The following is a 21,439-nucleotide window of genomic DNA, read 5'->3' as shown; positions in this document are numbered from 1 at the left end:
TAGGATCCCAATTAAAAGAAACTTTATGATGAAAAAGAATGACTTCCTGGACACTGGAAAACCTTCTGTTAGAAAATTGAAAATACCCTTGGTACTTAGTCATCTTGGAAGATTTAGATTTATAAAGCTGCAAAGGATTTTGAAGATTTTCTATTTCAACTTCCACATTTTATAGATAAGGAAACTGAGGTTAAGTGGTTTGACTTAGATTACACAGGTAGTAACTAGCGCTGGCAACAGAAAAATTCATTGCAACATTGTGAAATACATTCCAGATATTTAGTTCTATGACTATTTACTAATTGTACTTCACAGTCCAATTATCAAAAACAAAATTATTTTTAAAACCACTTCTCCCATGGATGAAAAGAACCAGAGTTCTGTAAATTCATAAAGTTGAATGCTCACAATAACATTTTAACACCTTTAAAAAACTTTTAATGTTACTATACATCTCTTTGTAGCCAATTATTTTATAAAATTTGATATCAAGTAAATAAGATGTTGAAACAATATTTATAGTTTTCCCATGAAACCATACTTTTGTTGTTTAGATATTAAACATACTTTTGATGAATGGTACATTTTTCCAAGTCTAGCTTTGGGGAGAGCCTATACATTTTCTTTTTAAAAGATTTTTATACTCTTTTGTTTTCATATTACTTTAATTTCCCCTTATGTCCCTCCTGCTTCCTGCTCCCAGAAATCCTTTATAACAATTTATTTAAAATAAAATAGGAAGAGAAAAATTCTGTAAAACTAATCAATACATTGAAAAAACATTGCATTATTCCATACCTAGAACTCTCCTCCCCTTTAAAACAAATGGAGATGCCTTATATCTTTTCTTTGAAGCCAACCTTGTTGTCATTTTGACACATTCATTTTTCACTGTCTTGCGGTTATTTCCCATTTTCATTGCTGGTTTTGTTTTCTTTACTTTGCTATACTTTGCATCAGTTCATGTAAGTCTTTTCATACTTCTTTTTATTTCATCATGGCTGTCATTTCTTATAGCACAACAATAATAACTTTTATACTATATTATTTGGAAAATGAAGGTTTGATTCCTACACTTCAGTTCTAAGATTTGAATGCTGTGTATCTCACTTAACAGGATCTAGTAGAGTTAAGTAGGTGTGAAACACTGCCCTCTACTGGATCTTTATGGAATTGGGCTAGCACTGTCCAGAATCAAGAAGTTGATTTTAAATTTGGTACTCTGATTTCAGTTTATATGCAAAATGTAAGTGATGACAACATCAGTGAATAGGGTTCAGTTCTTATTCTCAAAGGAGCTAAATGTCACTTTGTCTAATGTAGTGTTTCCTATAAGAAAAAGAATTCTTATATTCCTACAAGAATAGGAAATGTGAAATAAACATTTCTAGGATAATAACAGTTCAATATGGAAGAAAAAATTAAGGATACAAAGTCCTTATGTAATGCTTTTCTGCTACATCTATGACAGAAGTTAGAATGAGAATTCTCCACCCAAACCAATTCTAAGCTCAAAATGATGTGCATGCTATGTGTATATATGCCTATATTATGTGTAAATTATTATTAAACTTTTATTTCATTTCATTTAACATTTATTTTCTCTTCTTCTCATGTCCTCTCCCATTTGTAGAATAGGAAAAATCAAAATCAAAATCATACATTATATATATATGTATTTACTTCAAGAATAAGTGCTCTCAAAGGATTTGAAAGTAATTCTCATTTCTCATAGTTACCTTGTAGTGAGGTAGAAAGTATAAATGCAATTATACTCATTTTACAGACGAAGAAACTGAGGCTCAAAAAGTAGAAGTGATTTTTCCCAAGGAATCTGTGACATCATAAATATGAGACAGAGGGGGGTTTCTTCAGTAACACAGATGCATCACAATCCCTCCATTGCCTCAGTAGATCTTAAGAAGTTGTTGTGGATAAATTGAAAATTCACTACCTGTTGGCCAACCTTCTAACAATATGTCTCTCCATCTAATGAGACTGGATTCAGACTCAAAGCCTTTCCTATTTTATAGAAAAGCTTGTATTCCCCTGGCATGGCCCTGGCCACTCCTTGCCATGAGAAAACAAGATTTAGTGGAAAATATATCTGAATATATTACATGTTATATACATATACATACATATCGTGGCCTTTATGGCATTTACTATCAAGTAAAAGTATGAAAGGTATGTATAAATATAGACATGTGTGTAAACATATACATATATGTGTGTACATACATACAATACAGTCTGCTAGGTAAGTTTACACATACACCATTTTTTGTAAGATTTAAGACCAACTTTTTCCTTTTGACAACCCTTAGGAAACCTGTTTTTGAGCCCAGTCATTTCTGTCAACTTAAACATCAAGGCTATTATGTGGGGAGAGAGAGAGAGAGTGTGAACGTTGAGAGAAACAGAGAGGTAAAGAGTATATATAACTCTTGAGTAAGACAGGAAAAAGAGAGGGAAAGAGAAAGAAAGACAGGGAGTGTGTGTGTGTTAGCAGTATATGCCTATACATATGTATACATTCTCTAGAAATTATCCTCTCTCTCACTAAAACATAATGAATGAATAATGAATTACTGACTGAGACACAGTAACCTTCATAATAGATGCTATATGGCTTATGGAACCAGAAGCAAATTTTATCAATAATGATTTTACAGACTTTACCAAAGAAGCTACATACATATGTTTTGATCCAAGGATGATACTAATAACTTACATTTATATTAACATTTCACAGTTTGTCTAAGTTTACAGATATATCACTTTTTCGTAGCTTCTTCAAACAAAGCCTCATAACTACTAATGCTAAAATTGTGATACATTTGATTTACTTCACCAACTTAAATAGTGTTTTTGCTGCTTTGGCCTAGCCTGCTTGGCTATTTTTACTTTGAGATGCTAGAGGTGCCAGACACCCTAGAGATGGCAGTAACAGGGTGGAGGAGATGTGTACAGGCTCCATTCAGCCTCACTCCTGAGCCTGAGTCTATAAATTGTCAGGAAAGCTGGTGACGAAAGAACTAGCAAGCAAAAGGCCAGCCAGATCTGCAGGACAGGAAGACTTTGTCATCTTTATGTTCTCACCCAATTCCACTTCACTGACTTTTTATGGAACTCAGGACCAGGAAGGACTTAATATTCTTTGGTTTCCAAGCTCCCTCTTGCTCTCCTTGGTGATATGTAGTTTTGGACTTTTCAGATGATGAATTTATAGAGTGGGGCAGACTCTTATTCTGTTCTGCACATTCCTGGCCTAATCTAAGCTGGTAAACCACTCCTCATGGCAATTTTGAAGAGAAATCTTTCTAAAAGTTCATGAAGCTAAAAGCATAAAGACATAGTTTGTATAGTTCCATAGTGACATTTTATACAAGATTGCATTTTAATCCAGTAATACTATCAAATTTATTAAGTAGTAATGAATAAATCTATAATTTTTTTCTTCTCATTCCATCTTTCTTTCCTTTTAAGTCTCTTCAATCTAGAACTCAAGGCATTCTAGATGGGAGGGAAGAAAACAGAAGTGTCTAGCAAATAAATGAAAGCAGACCCAGAGGTACTCATAACTGCTCAATAACAACAGATCTTGAATCTGGGGATCTCAGAATTTCACAATCTTTGTAAGCTTCCCAAGCCAATGTTTCCTTTCACATCTTCTTTCTACCCTTATGAAAGAATTCTGGCAAAACCTAGGGCATTTCCATTTGAGGGACTGAACAATTTGAATAAACAAACCTGACATCCTTGTAGTTTGAACTGGCAGCACTGGCTGACCTCAAAGGAATAGAAGGTTCATAACTTGTTGTCAAAAAGAAAGATGGTCTTATAAATCTTACAAAAATGGAAAAAGCCTTTTCTTTAGGATATAAAGTACAGTAGCCAGAAAAAGAGCGAGAGCAAGAAAAATAAGCAGTTTGTCTGTCAGTTCTCTGCGGTTGTATTTTGTGATGAGCTTTCGTCCCAACTGGATAGTTCCTGACATAGACTTAAATTCTTCATTCGCATCCAGGATAGTTCGAGAAGAATTTGCTGAAATGAAAACAGGATGCTGTGCTCAATAGATATCATGAACATAAACAAGGCTCTGGTTCTGCTGGCTAGACTGCTGAGTAAAGCACTGCACTAGAACTCCTGCCCATAGAGCTAAAACTAAAGCTGACAAAAGGCAGGAATAAGAGCATGCAAAACCTGGGACCTTTCTCTCATACCTGGCCTATCTGCTGGTAGCTTTTACTTTAAATGGCTTAAGTCACATGGCAACTTCTACTGGAAGTCAAGATTCAAGGAATCACTAGACTGCAACAGCAGAAAACTGTGATTCCTTTTCAGTTACAATTAGTTTTTGGTCTGAGGGAGAATAATAACTGTATCAGTGCTCTCCTGTAAAATGCTGTTTCAATAGCTCTTCCAAAATGAACTATTGGCTACAGATATTCCAATCACTCCAGAATTCCATTGCTCTTTATGCAATGTTATGATTAGAATGTATTTTGATGAATGTATTTCCACATGTGTTTCTCCTATCTTGTCTATTAAATCATAAACTTCTTGACAGCAAAGATCATGTCTTTTGTTCTACATTGCTCTATTATATAATTCAATATAGAGTTCACACTAAGAATGACACAGTCTAGTACATGATTTATCATTTCAGAGAGTGATTCTGGGGACAAATTATAAGTGTGCCTATTAATTGGCCTACTAAATGATGTGGTAGGGGAAAAAATAGAACTTAAAAAGAGTAATTGAAAAGACTTTCCTTTTATAATTTTCTTGGGAGTGAAAAATCTGTTGCTATTCTGTATTGAAAATCAACTAAATGGTCTTTAACATCACCTTCTAGAGTTTCTAATTTTCTTACTTAAAAAAGAATTTCTTAATGAAATGCAAAATAGAAACACCAACAGTCTAGTCAACAGTTCTTAAAAACCATATTACAACTTCTTTCATCATTTTTAAACCTCCCCAAAACCACAGACAGCATGAGAAATTAGATGAAAACATATTTAAGAGACTCAGATCAATAACAATCTTAGGCAACTGATATCCTGGGAAGGAATGAGTTTCCTCACCTTTGTTCTGGTCTTACCTAAAATCTGCATGGCTTCCTCACTTTGGCGAACCTGCTGGGACATCATTCTGCTAATGCCCATCAAGCTTTCTGTGATACTACTGGAAGTCTGTGCTAGAGTCTCCTTAGTAGTTTTTCTAAAAAGAATATGAAAAATGTCATTGTCACAGTAAACTGGATTTCTAAAAGTGGGATTTAATATCTGAGAGCTCCAAGAAGACAGAAGCTACATCTTACCTAAACTTTTATGTTTTCTCCAGCAATTAATATATTTCCTTTAACAACTATTTTTTGTTCTCTGAATAACAATAGTTTAGAGATCATCTAAATCAATGGTTCTTAAACTTCTGTTCTCAGCATCTTTATACTATTAAAAATTATTGAAGATTTATCCAGAGTTTTTTTTTTTAAAGTGGATTATATTTATAAATATTGACTATATTAGAAATAAAAACTAATTTTGAATTTGCAGACTCTCTGAAAGGGTTTCAGAGATCCCTCTCAGGATCTTCTGGACTACATTCTGAAAAGCATCAGTTTAAACCGGTGGTATCCAATTCAAACAGAAATGGATCCCTATAGGTAGCATGTTGCCTTAGAAAACCTCAAAGTAATAGTATCTATATTGTATTGTATTCTTAAAAATTTTATTAAACACTTCGCAATTATATTTTAATCTGGTTCTGGTAACACTCTGGAGTTTTTAAGGACTTGTAGTCTTTCTGAGTTTGCTACTTCTGATGTATACTACTAAAATAGTACATGGTAAGAGCCTTATATAAAAAGATAATAAAAAGGATTAATACCTTTGCCTCATGTCACCTCCTTGAAGAAGTTCTGCTTTTTCTAAATTGTCAATTGCAATTTTACAAGCAAGATTTGCTTTCCTCCATGCAGTCTGATTGCTGGAATCAAAAAGATATATGCAGTTGTTAGTGATAATGAGCTGCCAAGTCTTTCAGTGAATAGAAGAAAATCATGCAAGACAATAGTAGGAGCTTGGTGTCCTTGCCCACATCTCACTCTAAGCCCATTCACATGAGATCATTCTGCATCACTGCAGGGAAGAGCACAGAATCAGCATCTGAAGGCTTGTTCCTCTGTTGTATCATATAACATGAAAAAATGATAAAAGAGAAAAAAATCCCAAAGATCCATCATATTTCATAATGTTGAGTTTCATATGAAACTCACACTATTGTGCTACCATCACTAGAGAACAAGATCACAGGATTTAGAATGGGAAGGGTCAGAGACATAAAGAGTCTAATCACTTATTTTTATTGTAGAGAAAGTCCTTGGACAAACAGCATTAATTGCTTTTTCAGATAATGGTGTGGCTTTGCAATGGTTTATCCACATTTTCTCATTCAAACCCCTTTTTGATCAAGTGTTTAAATCTACAAAAATAATATACTAATTTAAAGCTATAGTCTCTGAATATTAGAAAAATTAAATACCTTATTTGGGAATCAAATTTGGGATTCTGACAACAAACTCAAACTAACTGGATTAACCATTATAATTTTACAAAAATTTATATTTAAAAGTGTTTGAAAATAAATATGGCTAAAAATTACCATAGGTTCACATTTTAATAAAGCAACTACTCCATTATGACACCTTGTTTTTTTCTTTCTTCTATAATTTACTCAATTACATTTGCAAAGTGAAGGCATTTTCTATCAGTATGGGGATGAAAGAAACTCATGTGATATACAAACACAATTAAGTCTCACCAAATAACGAGAAGAAAAAGAAAAAGTAATGTTTACACAATTAACTATGTATCAGATACTGTGCTAAGTGCTTTACAATTATTATCTCATTAGATCCTCAGAACAATAATGTTATTCCCATTTTACAGAGAGGAAAACTGAGACAAGCAGAGATTAAGTGACTTGCCCAAGTCACACAGCTAGTAAGTAAGGTAGAATTTGAAATTAGGTCCTCCTGTGTTTATCCACTATGTCATCAAGGTGTCATCCAGGTGTCCTAGCACATGGACAAAGTTGATCAGTGAATTAATCCAACAGAACTAATATAGATGCAACATGTGAAGGTAATGATTTCACTAACCTGAGCATTTGCTTCTTGTGATTCTCAACTTCTTGGAGCAAAACTTGTTTCTCAGATTCTTTATCCTGTTCCTTAGCCATCTGCTCAAGTTCCTTTAAGTGAAAATAATTGTAAGTGAATATATATATATATATATATCTCCCCCCCCCCCCCAGGCTGGGGTTAAGTGACTTGCCCAGGGTCACACAGCTAGGAAGTGTTAAGTGTCTGAGACCACATTTGAACTCAGGTCCTCCTGAATTCAAGGCTGGTGCTCTATCCACTGCGCCACCTAGCTGCCCCCTGTGAAAATATTTTAAAGCTAATTCATTTGTTAAAAACACATAAAATGTATCCCAGTTGTGGAGTTCAGAAAATATTGGACACTTCTGACAATTGAGTTGAAAGCAGATATGTATAATGTACTTACTGAATAACAATCAACAAAATATAAAAGATAATTGGTGACATAAAAAAGTTCACAATTTTATTCCATTTGTTGCTATCCCAAAAATTGAAAATTGTAATTTATCACTGTTTCTTTGAGAGTTCCCTCCTTAAGTTAGTGTATGACATATATTCACTATACAAATAAAAATGAATTAAAATGAATAGACAATGAATTGACAGTTTACTGGATAAAGAATTGGCTTCAGTGTCCAACAAGACTTAGGTTCAAGTCCCAACATATTAGCCTTTAAGATTAAAAGTTGTAGAGAAAGTGCCTGCTTTAATTAACATGCAGAGTTTCCTTATATTCAACTTCTTGAAATTATGGCTCCAGTCTCTATGCCTATCCTTAAGAGAATGCCATAAAACTAGTGTTGGGAATCTCTGGTCTAGAAAGTTTTGCATCTATTATATGCCATCAAAAATTCAATGAAAAGTGTATTTCCCTGTCACCCATACTGAGTCTTTATGGCCCAAGTCACCTCTCTTCTGTTCACTTGAAAAAACAACTTTCAGATTCACTGTAACGATGGAAGTCAATGTTCACTTTAAAGAGCCAGAAGGGACATCATCTCATTCAACCCCCTCATTTTATAAACAAAGAACCTGAGGCCTAGTAGGGAAGTAACTTGCCCAAAGTCATATAGCAAGTTGGCAGTGGAATTCATGTGGTCCAAAGGATGTTGTTATTATGCTAATTTATCTCTTTATGATATATGAGATTTTTTTGGGATCAATTTCCCAAACATTTGAATGTCTGAGTTGATATTGTATTGGCTTGGGGCAGCTAGGTGGCACAGTGCTTAGAGCACCAGCCCTGAATTCAGGAGGACCTGAGTTCAAATCTGGTCTCAGATACTTAACACTTCCTAGCTGTGTGACCCTGGGCTAGTCACTTAACCACAGGCTCAGGGGGAAAAAAAGAAAAAAAAAAAAAAAAGGATATTGTATTGGCTCAGGAGTTACTTTCAAAACCTGACTTTCTTCTGCTTTCCTTCAACTAATGCTGAGGACTAACTAAGCAAGCAGGACAAAGAAGGAAAAAGTTAGCCATGAGGAACTGGGGACCCTTCACCCTAAAAACTGAAGAGAAAAACCCAAGGAAAAAAAAAGGAAAAAGGTATAAAACAGACACAAACCATCTGACTTACAACAAATCAATGTGAGTTCTAACAAAGTTGATCATATAAGCTCTCTAAACCTCAGTTTTGTCACCCAATAAATGATACATTGGTACTGGATGAACTCCAAACTCTCTTTGCTCTAAATTCTTGGTTTAAAAGGGCTGCTGCTACACCAAGCCAATAAAAAGACATGAGCCAAGCAGAATCGCTTTTAAATGGGAACAGACCAGAGAACTTGAGGTAGTTCTGGGAATAGAAGGGAACTGAAGACAACTCTTCTAGCTCACTCCCATTCACAAACATACAGATTCTCAAATACATAATAAATCAACATTTACTATACACTATTCTGTGTATAGTATACTATATACTATATATGTATACTATCCTTTATCATGGTAATTCTTTAGAGTTTCATTTTTCCCAACTACTTCAAAAATCTTGGTTGCCAAGAAAATTCTGGCACTGTTTATGGTTTTTTTTTGGGGGGAGGGGAAAATGAGGGGGAGTAAGTCAAACATTAGCATTGATATATGACATACCAAACATCCAAGAAACAAGTCTTCTATCTATATGCTAATTCTAGACAAAAGTAGGTTAGAGATATCTGGGAATTAGCAGTACAAAATATAAAGAATGAAGGTGTCCAACTTGGTTTTAGAACAGGAAGGCTGTTTCAGATGGCTGTTATTTTTTACCTTATTTGTAGTAAGTCAATATAGAACTGAAATCACTTAGATTTTTGCTAGTTTATAAGGAGGTTAACCATTCTAAACCTTTATCCCCATCCCAGCTGGTCTCCAGAAAACAGCTATCTTTATTATAATACACCAACAGGCCCCCAGTTCAGGGGTTGCTCACCTGTATTCTGAGGCGTAAATGGTGAAACTTCTCCTTTACTTTGGCATTCAGTTCTGTAAGTGTGCTCAATGGTCCCGAACAATCCCGAATATCCTAAGAAACAGGGGAGATATGAGTGCTTTCTTTTCAATGAAGCATCTTCTGTTTCTTCATTTGTAAAATGAGCAGGTTGCTCTACATCAGTGGTCCAGGTATCCACAGGGATTCCTAAGACCCTTTCAGGGAGAGAGGGGGGGGTTTGAGATCAAGACTATTTTCATAATACTAAGCTGTTTTCATTTCTAACACAGTGTGCATAGGTAAATATGACTCACATAAAAGCATTTTAGGAAGGATGATCCTCAGTCATTTTTTATGAGATAAAGAAGTTCTGAGAACCAAAAGTAAAAGAATTGCTGGTCAGAGAAACTTCTGAGGACTCTTCTGCCTCAAACACACTATGACCACTGACCTTTGCAGTGTCAACTCTACCCAGCTCGCCTCCTCTGAGGCCTTCAAAGGTCTCTGGCCATGATTTCTTGAACCTATAGTTTAATAACCAGTAGCTCACTCAAGAACAGCCACATGTAATCTTAAAAGCCTTTATTATACCACTCACATAATGCCCTGCCTTGTCAGTTCCCTAGTGAACACCTGGTCTGAAGACCTACATGTTCACTACCAAACTCCTTACCTCTCTCGGCTATCCATCAGCTTGGCTTGGCTACCCCAGGCTAGGGAGCCAGGTTAAAGAGCGCCAGATTAAAGAGAGTGACTGCTGTCTGCAGTGGGCTTATAAAGGGCCTGTGAGGTCTCACACACACCAACCAGCGAGAGAGCTATCACCCATTACGAAGCTATCTCAATATGGACAGGATCCCCCCACAGGGCAATCCTATATCCACAGAAAATACTTCTGGGCCACTCAAATCTCCTGTTGCACTATGGTGCCGCCCATTTAAAGGACCCTTATAAATATATAGTACACACAAGTGTCTGCAGATTTATGAGCACTTTCTTCACAACTCTTCACATTATTATTGTTTTTATTTTTCAGATGAGAAACCAAGACTCAAAACTCAGAAAAATAAAGTGACTTGCCTAGACAGGTGACATAAATAATGGCTTTCAACCTAAGCACAGTGCTTTTGCCACTACAAAATAAGACTTGTAAGTTTTTTGAAAGTGAAAGCAACTGATTGGAATGCAATAGACTACATATCACAAAGAAATCGGTATTTAAAAAATGAATATTATAAATCCCTTAAATGGCACAACATAAAATATTAAAACTAAATAGAACATACAAAATCTTCATGAATTGCAAAGAATCCACTGCAGTGTTTTAAATTATATTCTGAACCTAACCAACACCAAATAAAACAAGCATTACTATATATTTACAGTGAGGAAAAAAATAAATTACACATGAAATTGTGAATACATATAGCTTGCTTTTCCCTTGAATATATATTGCCTTCAACATATAATTTTCAAATCCGCCTTGCTTGTTTCTTGCTGGTCTGCTTTTTTTTTTTTTTTTCCTGAGACTGGAGTTAAATGACTTGTCCAGGGTCACACAGCTAGGAAGTGTTAAGTGTCTGAGACTAGATTTGAACTCGGGTCCTCCTGAATTCAAGACTGGTACTTTATCTATTGAGCCACCTAGCTGCCCCATTAGTCTGCTTTTTAATTCCCTTGTATTTCAATGGACCTCTCTTCTTTCTTTCCTTTTTTCTTCAATCCTAATGCTAACCCAACCCTACTCAAAATCCCTTGCAACTCCTTCTATTACCAACAAAACAACAACTAGGGATTGAAAGAAACAAAAGCTCATAACAAAATTGATTGCAATGCCATACAGAAGCTTCAAAGGGTATATTTCAAATTTATTTGACAGTTTTTTCTTTCTTGTGATTTTTTTTCCCCTTTTTGTTCTGATTTTTCTTGTACAATGTGACAAATATGGAAAAATGTTTAAAGGACTGTATATATTTAATTTACATCAGATTGCTTGCTGTCTTGGGGTAGAGGAAGGTAATGGAGAAAGGAAGAAAAATTTGGAACAAAAAATCTTACCAAAAAATGAATATCTTAAATGTATTTGAAAAAATAAAATACTATGGAAGAAAATAAATAAATGATCAGAAATATTGCCAAATATAGTTATGAGAACCACACTTCTCAGATTTTGAATCAACAGTCCTGAACTCAAATATATTGTCCCATTCAAAAAATGGAAAAAAAAAAAAGGCCAGTTACAGTTGATATAATTTTTTGATTCAGAAGATATAGTCACAATACTTAGAAGTTTATAAATTATAAAACTGAGCAACAGAGTGGCTATAAGAAAAGTGATTAAAAAGCATTTAGTTTCTTCATATTTGCTCACAGAGTCTGCAACTGTATTAGAAAATTATTCCTTTTCTAAAAAGTCAAAATTGATGTTGCTGCTGAGGATAACAAAGAGATGTATGGTCAGCATAATACAAATAATAACAAGATAGCTAGTACTTATATAGTGCTTATTATATGCTAAGCACTGTACAAGTACTCTCATTTGATCTTCACAACTATCTTGGGAGATGGATCCAGAACCAGAGATGATCTTATCTCAGTTATAGTTAACTAGTTAACTATAGTTAAATAGTTAACAGGGGTAATACTATTAATGCTGGAGTGAATGCATGCTCTATGCATTTTATTGTAACCTACAGAAATCAAATACAAAGAAACTACAACATACTTCACACACAGAGAGCTCACTCCAATCTAAGGCAGATCACAGAAGGATTCTCAGTGAAAATCATGCAAATGATATGTATTCCCCCTGTCCCTAGAATGTAGAGGAGATCAGAACTTGGTCATTTCTATATCAACTAGGTTACTTCTTGACAGTTTTAAGTCCATAAATACTCTCCCAAAATTAACATTTAGGCTGATGGCATTCTACACAAAGACTATTCCACAAAGGACAATGTCAGAGCATCAAAGAAGAGGAAATTGATAGTTGTTTCTTCAATTTTAGACACTTTTATAACATCAACACAGAAGATGGAATGAATCCCACCTCATCAGAGGCTTAGTCCAAAAATTTCCTGTTGGCATTGGCACCAAACAAAGCCCCACGGACTTCTGGCATCATCTGTTGAGCTATAAGATCCAGTCTACTTTCTAGGGTATTAGAAACTTTTATTTTACAATCCCCATTATAAATCTCAACACCTCCAGCTATTTCCTCTGGCAGGTATGCCTCTGGATCAACTTGGACATCAACATCTTTTCTGGTTGCAATCTTGTACACAGGAATTGCTTTTTGCACTGAAGCCTTCACCAGAGGGAGATCGCTTCTCTTACAACGAACAAGCATTCGTGGCTCCAGCAATTGGTATAAGAAGAACAAGTCCATCCAAAAGAACCTGATATCTAGCTGTATCTTTCACTACCTTGGAGAGTCTCACCTTTGCTTCATTTAATAAGTCTGAGATAAGATCATCTCTGGCTCTAATCATCTCTCAGATTTTGAATCAACAGTCCTGAACTCAAATATATTGTCCCATTCAAAAAATGGAAAAAAAAAAAAAAAGGCCAGTTAGTTGATATAATTTTTTGATTCAGAAGATATAATCACAATACTTAGAAGTTTATAAATTATAAAACTGAGCAACAGAGTGGCTATAAGAAAAGTGATTAAAAAGCATTTAGTTTCTTCATATTTGCTCACAGAGTCTGCAACTGTATTAGAAAATTATCCCTTTTCTAAAAAGTCAAAATTGATGTTGCTGCTGAGGATAACAAAGAGATGTATGGTCAGCATAATACAAATAATAACAGAAGATAGCTAGTATTTATATAGTGCTTATTATATGCTAAGCACTGTACAAGTACTTTACAAATATTATCTCATTTGATCTTCACAACTATCTTGGGAGATAGCTATTATTACTAACTCTATTTTACAGAAGAGGAAAGTGACATGGTTCTACTTGCCCAAGATCACACAGCTATTAAGTGTCTGAAGCTAGATTTGAATTCAGATCATCCTGAATTCATGTCCAAAGCTCTAACCACTACACTACTGAAGTAAGATATACCACTAATCAATGTGATCTGCAAGGAAGAAATGGTATGAAAAGACAATATTCAAATATATGCATCACTGGAAACAAAGGAAGTGGTCTGCAAAACAGCAAATGCAAGAGATGGACAGCTCTAGTACTGCACTCATCAGTAAGTCAACAAGAATTTTATAATCATTATGAGCTACGAACTGCACACTAAGGACATAAAAGAAAAGCTCTCTAAAATGTACCAATGACCTTGGTTCATCCTATCTTCTCCAGCAGATTGCTTACCCTTCACCATTGTTACTCTCTTATTTATCATCAATCTCTCCCTGTATTTTGGATAGTTTCATACTGTCTACATACCCTTGTCTCCCTCATTTTCAAAAAACCCATCATTTGATCCGTCCATTTCTGCCAGTTCTCATCCTCTATCTCTTCTTTCTTTTGCGGCTAAACTTTTGAGAAAACTGCTTACAACTGGTATCTCTGGCTCCTTTCCACTCACAGTCTGGTTTTCAATATCATCATTAAATTCTCCAATGTTACCAATGATCTCTTAATTGTCAGATATAATGATCTTTTCTCAATCTTTATGCTATTTGATCTCTAAGCAGCATTTCACAGTTCAATCACTCTCTTCTCTTGGATACTACCTTCTCTCTAGATATCTGTGACACTATTCTTTCCAGATTCTTTCCTGAATTGTCAGGCTTTTTCTCTGCTGGATCTTCATCTAGTTCACTCTCACTAACTGGCTTTCCTCCAAGGCTCAGTTGTGGGTCCTCTTCCCAGTGGTATTTCTCTAGGTAATCTAATCAGGTGAATCCCAGATTCAATTCTCATCTCTAAATTGATGATTATCTGATCTAGTCATCTATCCCTAATCTCTCTTCTAACCTCTAAGCTTACATCTCCAATTGCCTATTAGATAAATTGATTGTTCTACCATATCCTCTCACCCATCATATTTAATCTTTTCTCAAGGCCTGTCAGTTCTACTTTTGCATCATTTCTCTTACTGTCTCCTCTTCTCAGACACAGCCATCACCCTGGTCACCTCCTGCCTGGTTGGTTTTTCAAGTTAGTCTCCCTACTTTAAGTCTCTCCATACTACCAATCGAGCTTCCACTTAACTATTAAGCTGGTCCTCCTTAAATGTAGGTTTGACCATATCACTCCCCATTCAATAAAGTATGGTGAGTACTTGTAACTTTCTACCTTTAAAGTCTTCTTACATCTTACTCTCTCTCATATACTCTACTAACCTCTTTGCTGCTCTTTAAACAAGAAGGTTAAACTCACGTTCTAACTCCAAGCATTTCCACTGGTTGTCCCCCAAACTCACTCCATCCTCATTTCTCTCTCCTGACTTCCATCAAATCTCAGCTCATGTCCTACCTTCAAAAAGAATCCTTTATGAGTCTTACTCAATCTTAGCATCTTTCCTAGGAGATTATCTCCAGTTTATCCAGTATGTATCTTGTTTAAACAAGTATTTGCATGTTACCTCCCCCATCAAACCTAGAACTTGAGAACAAGAATATTTTACCCTTTCTTTGTATCTCCAGCCTTAGCAAAGTGTCTGGTACATAATTTGCATGAGGGAAGAGTAGCTGCCCCACTGGGGATCTAACTATCCAGTTCAATCTAGGTTATAAAACTTGATCCTTCTTTCTTTCCTCTCTTATTTCCTTCCTTCTGTTTTTCTTTCCTTTCTTTCCCCTCTTCTCTCCCATCTCTCACTCTATCAACATAAGGAATCATACTCTAGCCCAGTGATCCTCAAACTTTTTAACAAGGGGCCAGTTCACGTCCCTCAGACTGTTGGAGGACCGGACTATAGTAAAAACAAAAACTCACACTCTGTCTCCACCCCCCAGCCCAATTGCCAAAACTGGGCAGCCCCATAAATGTCCTCAGCCCTCAGTGGGAGCATCTGGCCCAAGGGCCGTAGTTTGAGAACCCTTGCATCTAGCCTGTGGGAGCTCTGACCAAAGGATTATAAATTTTGATGGCTGAACCCTTGAAAGATATCTTGGAGTTTACAGGTTAGATTTTTTTTTTTTTTTTTTTATGGACTGTGCCTTAAACCCAAATCACTCTGGCTCTCACTGATTGGCCAAAAATGGGACCCAGCCTCACTTGGTCATTGTTTGGATTCTAAAGGCACAGAGTAATTATAAATAGCACTTGTTTCTGCTTAGGCTAAAAATCTTGAGCGTTCCCTCCCCCGATGACTTTATTTATTTATTTATTTTTTGACTAGTTAAAAAGGTCTTTCTTTGCCTCATTTTTACCCAAGCTTAGCGACTGAGTGGGCATTATCTCAAATAAAATCATACCTGGGAAAGACCTCAGCTAAAAAAGGTTAAGGCCTTTCACCCCATATCCTGGGTCATTTCTAAGTTGTTCTGATCTGTTTCTTGCCATTGGACCCAAATAGCTCCAGAAGAGAGAATAAGGCTGGTGACTTTGCAAAGCACTTCCTCACTGAAATCCAATTCACTTCAAATCATAACATCTCTACGTGAGATAATGATCCAGAATAAAAACTACCATAAGTTACCACCATTGCAATGGTTTCCCAACTGGTTCCAACGCCTTTTGTCTCTTATCAATCCAATTCATCCCCCACAAAGCTGCCAAAGTAACTTTCCTAAAGCGCAGTCAGACTGTGTCTGTCCGCATTCCCACTCCCTGACAATCTTCAGTGACTCCCTACTACCTCCAGGACTAAATGTTGGGCATTTAAGACTTCACCACCTGGCTCCTTCCTACCTTTCCAGTTTTCTCTCTTCCATGTATTCCATAACACAATTCCATTGGCCTACTTACTCCTCCCAAAATGTGCTCACTTTCTGTCTCCACATCTTTCCATTATTTCTGGAATGCTGCTCCTCCTCATTTTTGAAATCCTTTATGTCTTATAAGATGATGCTCAAAAGCCACTGTTAACTTCCCCTAACTCTCAGAGTTTTTTCTAATAGGGTTACTTTCCTTCTTCCATACTTCTTGTAGGTACCTATTTTTTTAACCTATTGTCTCCTCAATAAGTACAATACCCCATTGATAAATGGTCAAAGGATATGAACAGACAATTCTCAGGTGATAAAATTGAAACTATATCCACTCATATGAAAGAGTGTTCCAAATCACTACTGATCAGAGAAATGCAAATTAAGACAACTCTGAGATACCACTACACACCTGTCAGATTGACTAAGATGACAGGAACAAATAATGACAAATGTTGGAGGGGATGTGGGGAAAACTGGGACACTAATACATTGTTGGTGGAGTTGTGAAAGAATCCAACCATTCTGGAGAGCAATTTGGAACTATGCCCAAAAAGTTATCAAACTGTGCATACCCTTTGACCCAGCATTGCTGTTATTGGGCTTATATCCCAAAGAAATACTAAAGAGGGGAAAGGGACCTGTATGTGCCAAAATGTTTGTGGCAGCTCTTTCATAGTGGCTAGAAACTAGAAGATGAATGGATGTCCATCAATTGGAGAATGGTTGGGTAAATTATAGTATATGAAGGTTATGGGATATTATTGCTCTGTAAGAAATGACCAGCAGGAGGAATACAGAGAGGCTTGGAGAGACTTACATGAACTGATGCTGAGTGAGATGAGCAGAACCAGAAGATCACTATACACTTCAACAACAATACTGTATGAGGATATATTCTGATGAAAGTGGATATCTTCAACATAAAGAAGATCCAACTCACTTCCAGTTGATCAATGATGGACAGAAACAACTACACCCAGAGAAGGAACACTGGGAAGTGAATGTAAAATATTAGCACTACTGTCTATCTACCCAGGTTACTTATACCTTCGGAATCTAATACTTAATGTGCAACAAAAAAATGGTATTTACACACATGTTATTGTATCTATGTAACACATGTAAAATGTATGGGATTGCCTTCATGGGGGGAGGGAGTAGAGGGAGGGAGGGGATAATGTGGAAAAATGAATACAAGGGATAATATTATAAAAAAAATTTTACTCATGCATATATACTGTCAAAAAAAAATTTATAAATAAAATTTAAAAAAAAAAAAAAAGTACGATACCCCTAGAGGGCAGGGACTATTTCTGTATTTTGTTTTTTTGTCTTCAGACACACTGACTGATTTTGTCTCTGTAGCACAATGCAAGGTGGGCAGAATAAACATTGTGATTAGTGAGTCCTACAACCCCAGGCCGAGAGCAAACACCAAGTCTAGATAATTCTGGGCACTCCAGGTCTAGAGAGAGCACCAGGCCTGGATAACTCTGGCCACCTCAGGCCGAGAGAAAATCAGGTCTCAATAATCCTGGCCACCCCAGGCCGAGAGAGAGCACCAGGTCTGGATAACCCTGGCCACTCCAGGCCGAGAACGAGCCCAGGTCTGGATAACCCTGGCCACTCCAGGACGAGAACGAGCACAGGTCTGGATAACCCTGGCCACTCCAGGCCGAGAGCGAGCCCAGGTCTGGATAACCCTGGCCACCCCAGGCCGAGAGCGAGCACAGGTCTGGATAACCCTGGCCACCCCAGGCCGAGAGCGAGCCCAGGTCTGGATAACCCTGGCCAACCCTGGCCACCCCAGGCCGAGAGCGAGCCCAGGTCTGGATAACCCTGGCCACCCCAGGCCGAGAACGAGCACAGGTCTGGATAACCCTGGCCACCCCAGGCCGAGAACGAGCACAGGTCTGGATAATCCTGGCCACTCCAGGCCGAGAACGAGCACAGGTCTGGATCACCCTGGCCACTCCAGGCCGAGAACGAGCCCAGGTCTGGATAACCCTGGCCACTCCAGGACGAGAACGAGCCCAGGTCTGGATCACCCTGGCCACTCCAGGCCGAGAGCGAGCCCAGGTCTGGATAACCCTGGCCACCCCAGGCCGAGAGCGAGCCCAGGTCTGGATAACCCTGGCCACCCCAGGCCGAGAGCGAGCACAGGTCTGGATAACCCTGGCCACCCCAGGCCGAGAGCGAGCCCAGGTCTGGATAACCCTGGCCAACCCTGGCCACCCCAGGCCGAGAGCGAGCCCAGGTCTGGATAACCCTGGCCACCCCAGGCCGAGAACGAGCACAGGTCTGGATAACCCTGGCCACCCCAGGCCGAGAACGAGCACAGGTCTGGATAACCCTGGCCACCCCAGGCCTAGAGCGAGCCCAGGTCTGGATAACCCTGGCCATCCCAGGACGAGAACGAGCCCAGGTCTGGATAACCCTGGCCACCCCAGGTGAGTGATCATAAGCAGAACACTTCACATGAGCAGAAGACTCACTGAGCTCAACTGTAAAATGTAAGACGCTTGTTCAAGATCCTTTTAGTTCTATTTCTACCTGTTTCTATAGATCCAAGAGCAGCTCAAACTGAAGTTAGGAGAAAAGAATAGGGGGGGGGGAAGTGGGGCGGGGCATAAAAGACCAATAGAAATATAGATGGAGGGGAACCGAAGGCGAGTTCCAATGGAAAGCCGGAAAAGATTGTGGCGGCCCAATGAAAACGAAAGAGGGGCTGAAACCAATGGAATGGGGGAGGAGGAACTGCACCAATGAAAGGGGAAGGGGCGAGAGAGACCAATGAAAATGGAGGTGGGAGATGCAGGAGGAAACAACAGAAACATTAGAGGAAAGCGGGAGTGAAACCAACGGAAGGGGGGAGGGGAAGGCGCGAGAGACTCAGATCAAAGGGGGAGGGAGGGCTGGGGGTGGGGAAGGCTGGTTCGAGGGACGTGGTGCGGTCCGCCTAGGGCCTATACGAGAGGGGAAGGCCGAGGTTTTTCAGAGTTACAGTGAGAGGAAGGGTTGTTCGAGCAGGGGCCCGCTACCTGGATAAACGCTTTAACTTCCAAGTCGAATATGACAATCTCTTGGTTACACATCCGGACGTGGACATCCAAGGTAGTCGCCATCTTGGAGACCGACTACGGGCCTCCGTAGAGACCAAATCAAATTGCGTTTCCTTATTTACGCGTTCTCCCGACGCTGTTGCAGTGCCGTCTACAGGCAGGTCCCTGAAGACTCGGAGGATTCTTGGAATTAGGAGGGACCTTGGGTCCTCTGGAGCCTTACACCGTTTAGAGAGGAGGAGGCTGAGAACTTACACTTAGTACGTAGCACAGCTGGCGTTAGAAACCAGGAACTGGTGTCTTCCGATTTTAAATCATTCCAGTTTAACAACAAGCATTTAAGTGCCTACTGTGTGCGTGGCGCTGCGGGATACAGCGACAAAAAAATCCATGCCCTTTCAGTTTACAACCTGTAGCGGGCTGGAGGTGAACACAAAGTAAATCTAAAGCAATTGAGAAAGTTGGGGAAGCTTAATTCCTGAGCCGCGTCCGGTGGGAAGCGAGAGCTAGGCTATGCTTTGAAGAAAGACAGAGGTTCCGAGAGCAGGAGGTGAGGAAAGGGCGCAGATACTGGGGGCCGCCTGTGCAGCGGACAGGAGTGGGGAGACTGGAGTATCGGGAACAGGGACCTGCCAGCTAGCAGTTTGACTGGATTAGAATGTGTGGAGCAATGGGAAGCGAGCCTGGGAAAGTAGTCAGGAGACAGATTACGTGGGGTTTTCCGTGAAATTTACATTTATCCAATATAGGGATAAAATAGGGAGCAATAGGGACAGTGGAAGATTTCTGAGTAGATTTCACCTAGGAAAAAAAAAATTCAAATATGCAAATAGATAAATCTGGGAGGGTCAGACCTTCAGATTTCTGGCCAAAGCCGAAATGATTGCTATTTGAGCAAAAAGCACAGAATGGAGAGATGTGGTAGCAGTAATATCGAGCACTGGACTGGATGGAGAGATTGTGGGAGAGGAAGAACCAAGATTGACTTCAAGACAGTGAATCTTAGTAAAGGGAAGGAGGGTGGAAGAGGAATGAATTCTAGGGAAAATAAGATGATTCCCTTTTGGATAGTTTGAATTTGAAACAGTTTGGTAATACAGATTGTAGTTAAAATGAGACTTTAGGGCTGGCCATAAGATTTTAGAGTGATTTATATAGAGGTGATATCACCAAAAGAGATTATTTAGGGCCAGGACAGAGCCTTTTGATGGGAATGCCCATGATTGGTAGGAGGTAATTACTCAGCAATAGAGACTTTGGTAGAAGTGGTTAGACAAGAAGAGAACAGAAGTCTAGTGAAGAGATTGCAAGAAGAGGTCTGAGAGAACTAACAAAACAAACTGTTTTGTTAGTTGTCCCAACTAACAAAAAAAAGAAAGAAAGAAAGAAAGAAAGAAAGAAAGAAAGAAAGAAAGAAAGAAAGAAAGAAAGAAAGAAAGAAAGAAAGAAAGAAAGAAAGAAAGAAAGAAAGAAAGAAAGAGTGAGTTGAAGTAGCCATGGGCACCTCTATAACAAAAAAGTAATAGACATCCACTTTGTAAATGAAACTGAAGAAATCAGTAACAGCTTTACTGTTTACAGTAAACAGTCTTTGGCAGTAATCCGGTGGAGAAGTAATAGTTCAGTTGTGACAGCAACAACCCTTGGGAAAACAGCTTTTGATAGCTGCAAGGCAGGATTCAGTCTTAAAACTACAAATTTTTCCTAGAATATTCTTTTTGCCAAAGGCATAATAGTTTTTGTTTCTGGAGGAGTAGGGGGGGGACACTTATTCTCATTTACTTTGCTATTATGTCTTTTTTTTCCCCCCTGTGGCAATTGGGGTTAAGTGACTTGCCCAGGGTCACACAGCCAGGAAGTGTTAAGTAACTGAGACCAGTTTTGAACTCAGGTTGTCCTGATTTCTAGGCTGGTGCTTTATCCACTGCACCCCCTAGCTGCCCTGCTATTA

The 21,439-nt window shown here is 38.3% G+C and overlaps 1 protein-coding gene and 1 pseudogene across 1 annotated transcript; both read right to left on the bottom strand.

The window, feature by feature from the left end:
• Positions 1 to 415: 415 nt before the first annotated feature.
• On the bottom strand, positions 416 to 19,602 carry BNIP1 (BCL2 interacting protein 1). The gene is made up of 6 exons (XM_074292089.1): positions 19,468 to 19,602; positions 9,583 to 9,675; positions 7,169 to 7,260; positions 5,896 to 5,994; positions 5,108 to 5,226; positions 416 to 4,047 (listed from the first exon to the last, which is right to left on the bottom strand). The coding sequence occupies exons 1-6, from the start codon at positions 19,549 to 19,551 to the stop codon at positions 3,851 to 3,853; spliced, it is 684 nt and encodes a 227-aa protein (XP_074148190.1). The 5' UTR covers positions 19,552 to 19,602; the 3' UTR covers positions 416 to 3,850.
• LOC141557021 (V-type proton ATPase subunit E 1 pseudogene) lies at positions 12,283 to 13,101 on the bottom strand (annotated as a pseudogene).
• Positions 19,603 to 21,439: the final 1,837 nt, after the last annotated feature.

This window comes from Sminthopsis crassicaudata, chromosome 2 (genome assembly GCF_048593235.1).
Source record: "Sminthopsis crassicaudata isolate SCR6 chromosome 2, ASM4859323v1, whole genome shotgun sequence".
Taxonomy (NCBI): domain Eukaryota; kingdom Metazoa; phylum Chordata; class Mammalia; order Dasyuromorphia; family Dasyuridae; genus Sminthopsis; species Sminthopsis crassicaudata.
This window is presented reverse-complemented; position numbering and strand designations above follow the sequence as displayed.

Excerpts from the sequence above, each read along its gene's own strand:
- BNIP1 (XM_074292089.1), bottom strand. The coding sequence starts at position 19,551 with ATGGCGACTACCTTGGATGTCCACGTCCGGATGTGTAACCAAGAGATT. Across the intron at positions 5,227-5,895 it reads GGAGGTGACATGAGGCAAAG|AAAAACTACTAAGGAGACTC; the intron begins GTATTAATCCTT and ends TATTCTTTTTAG. Across the intron at positions 4,048-5,107 it reads GGAAGCCATGCAGATTTTAG|CAAATTCTTCTCGAACTATC; the intron begins GTAAGACCAGAA and ends TTTTCATTTCAG.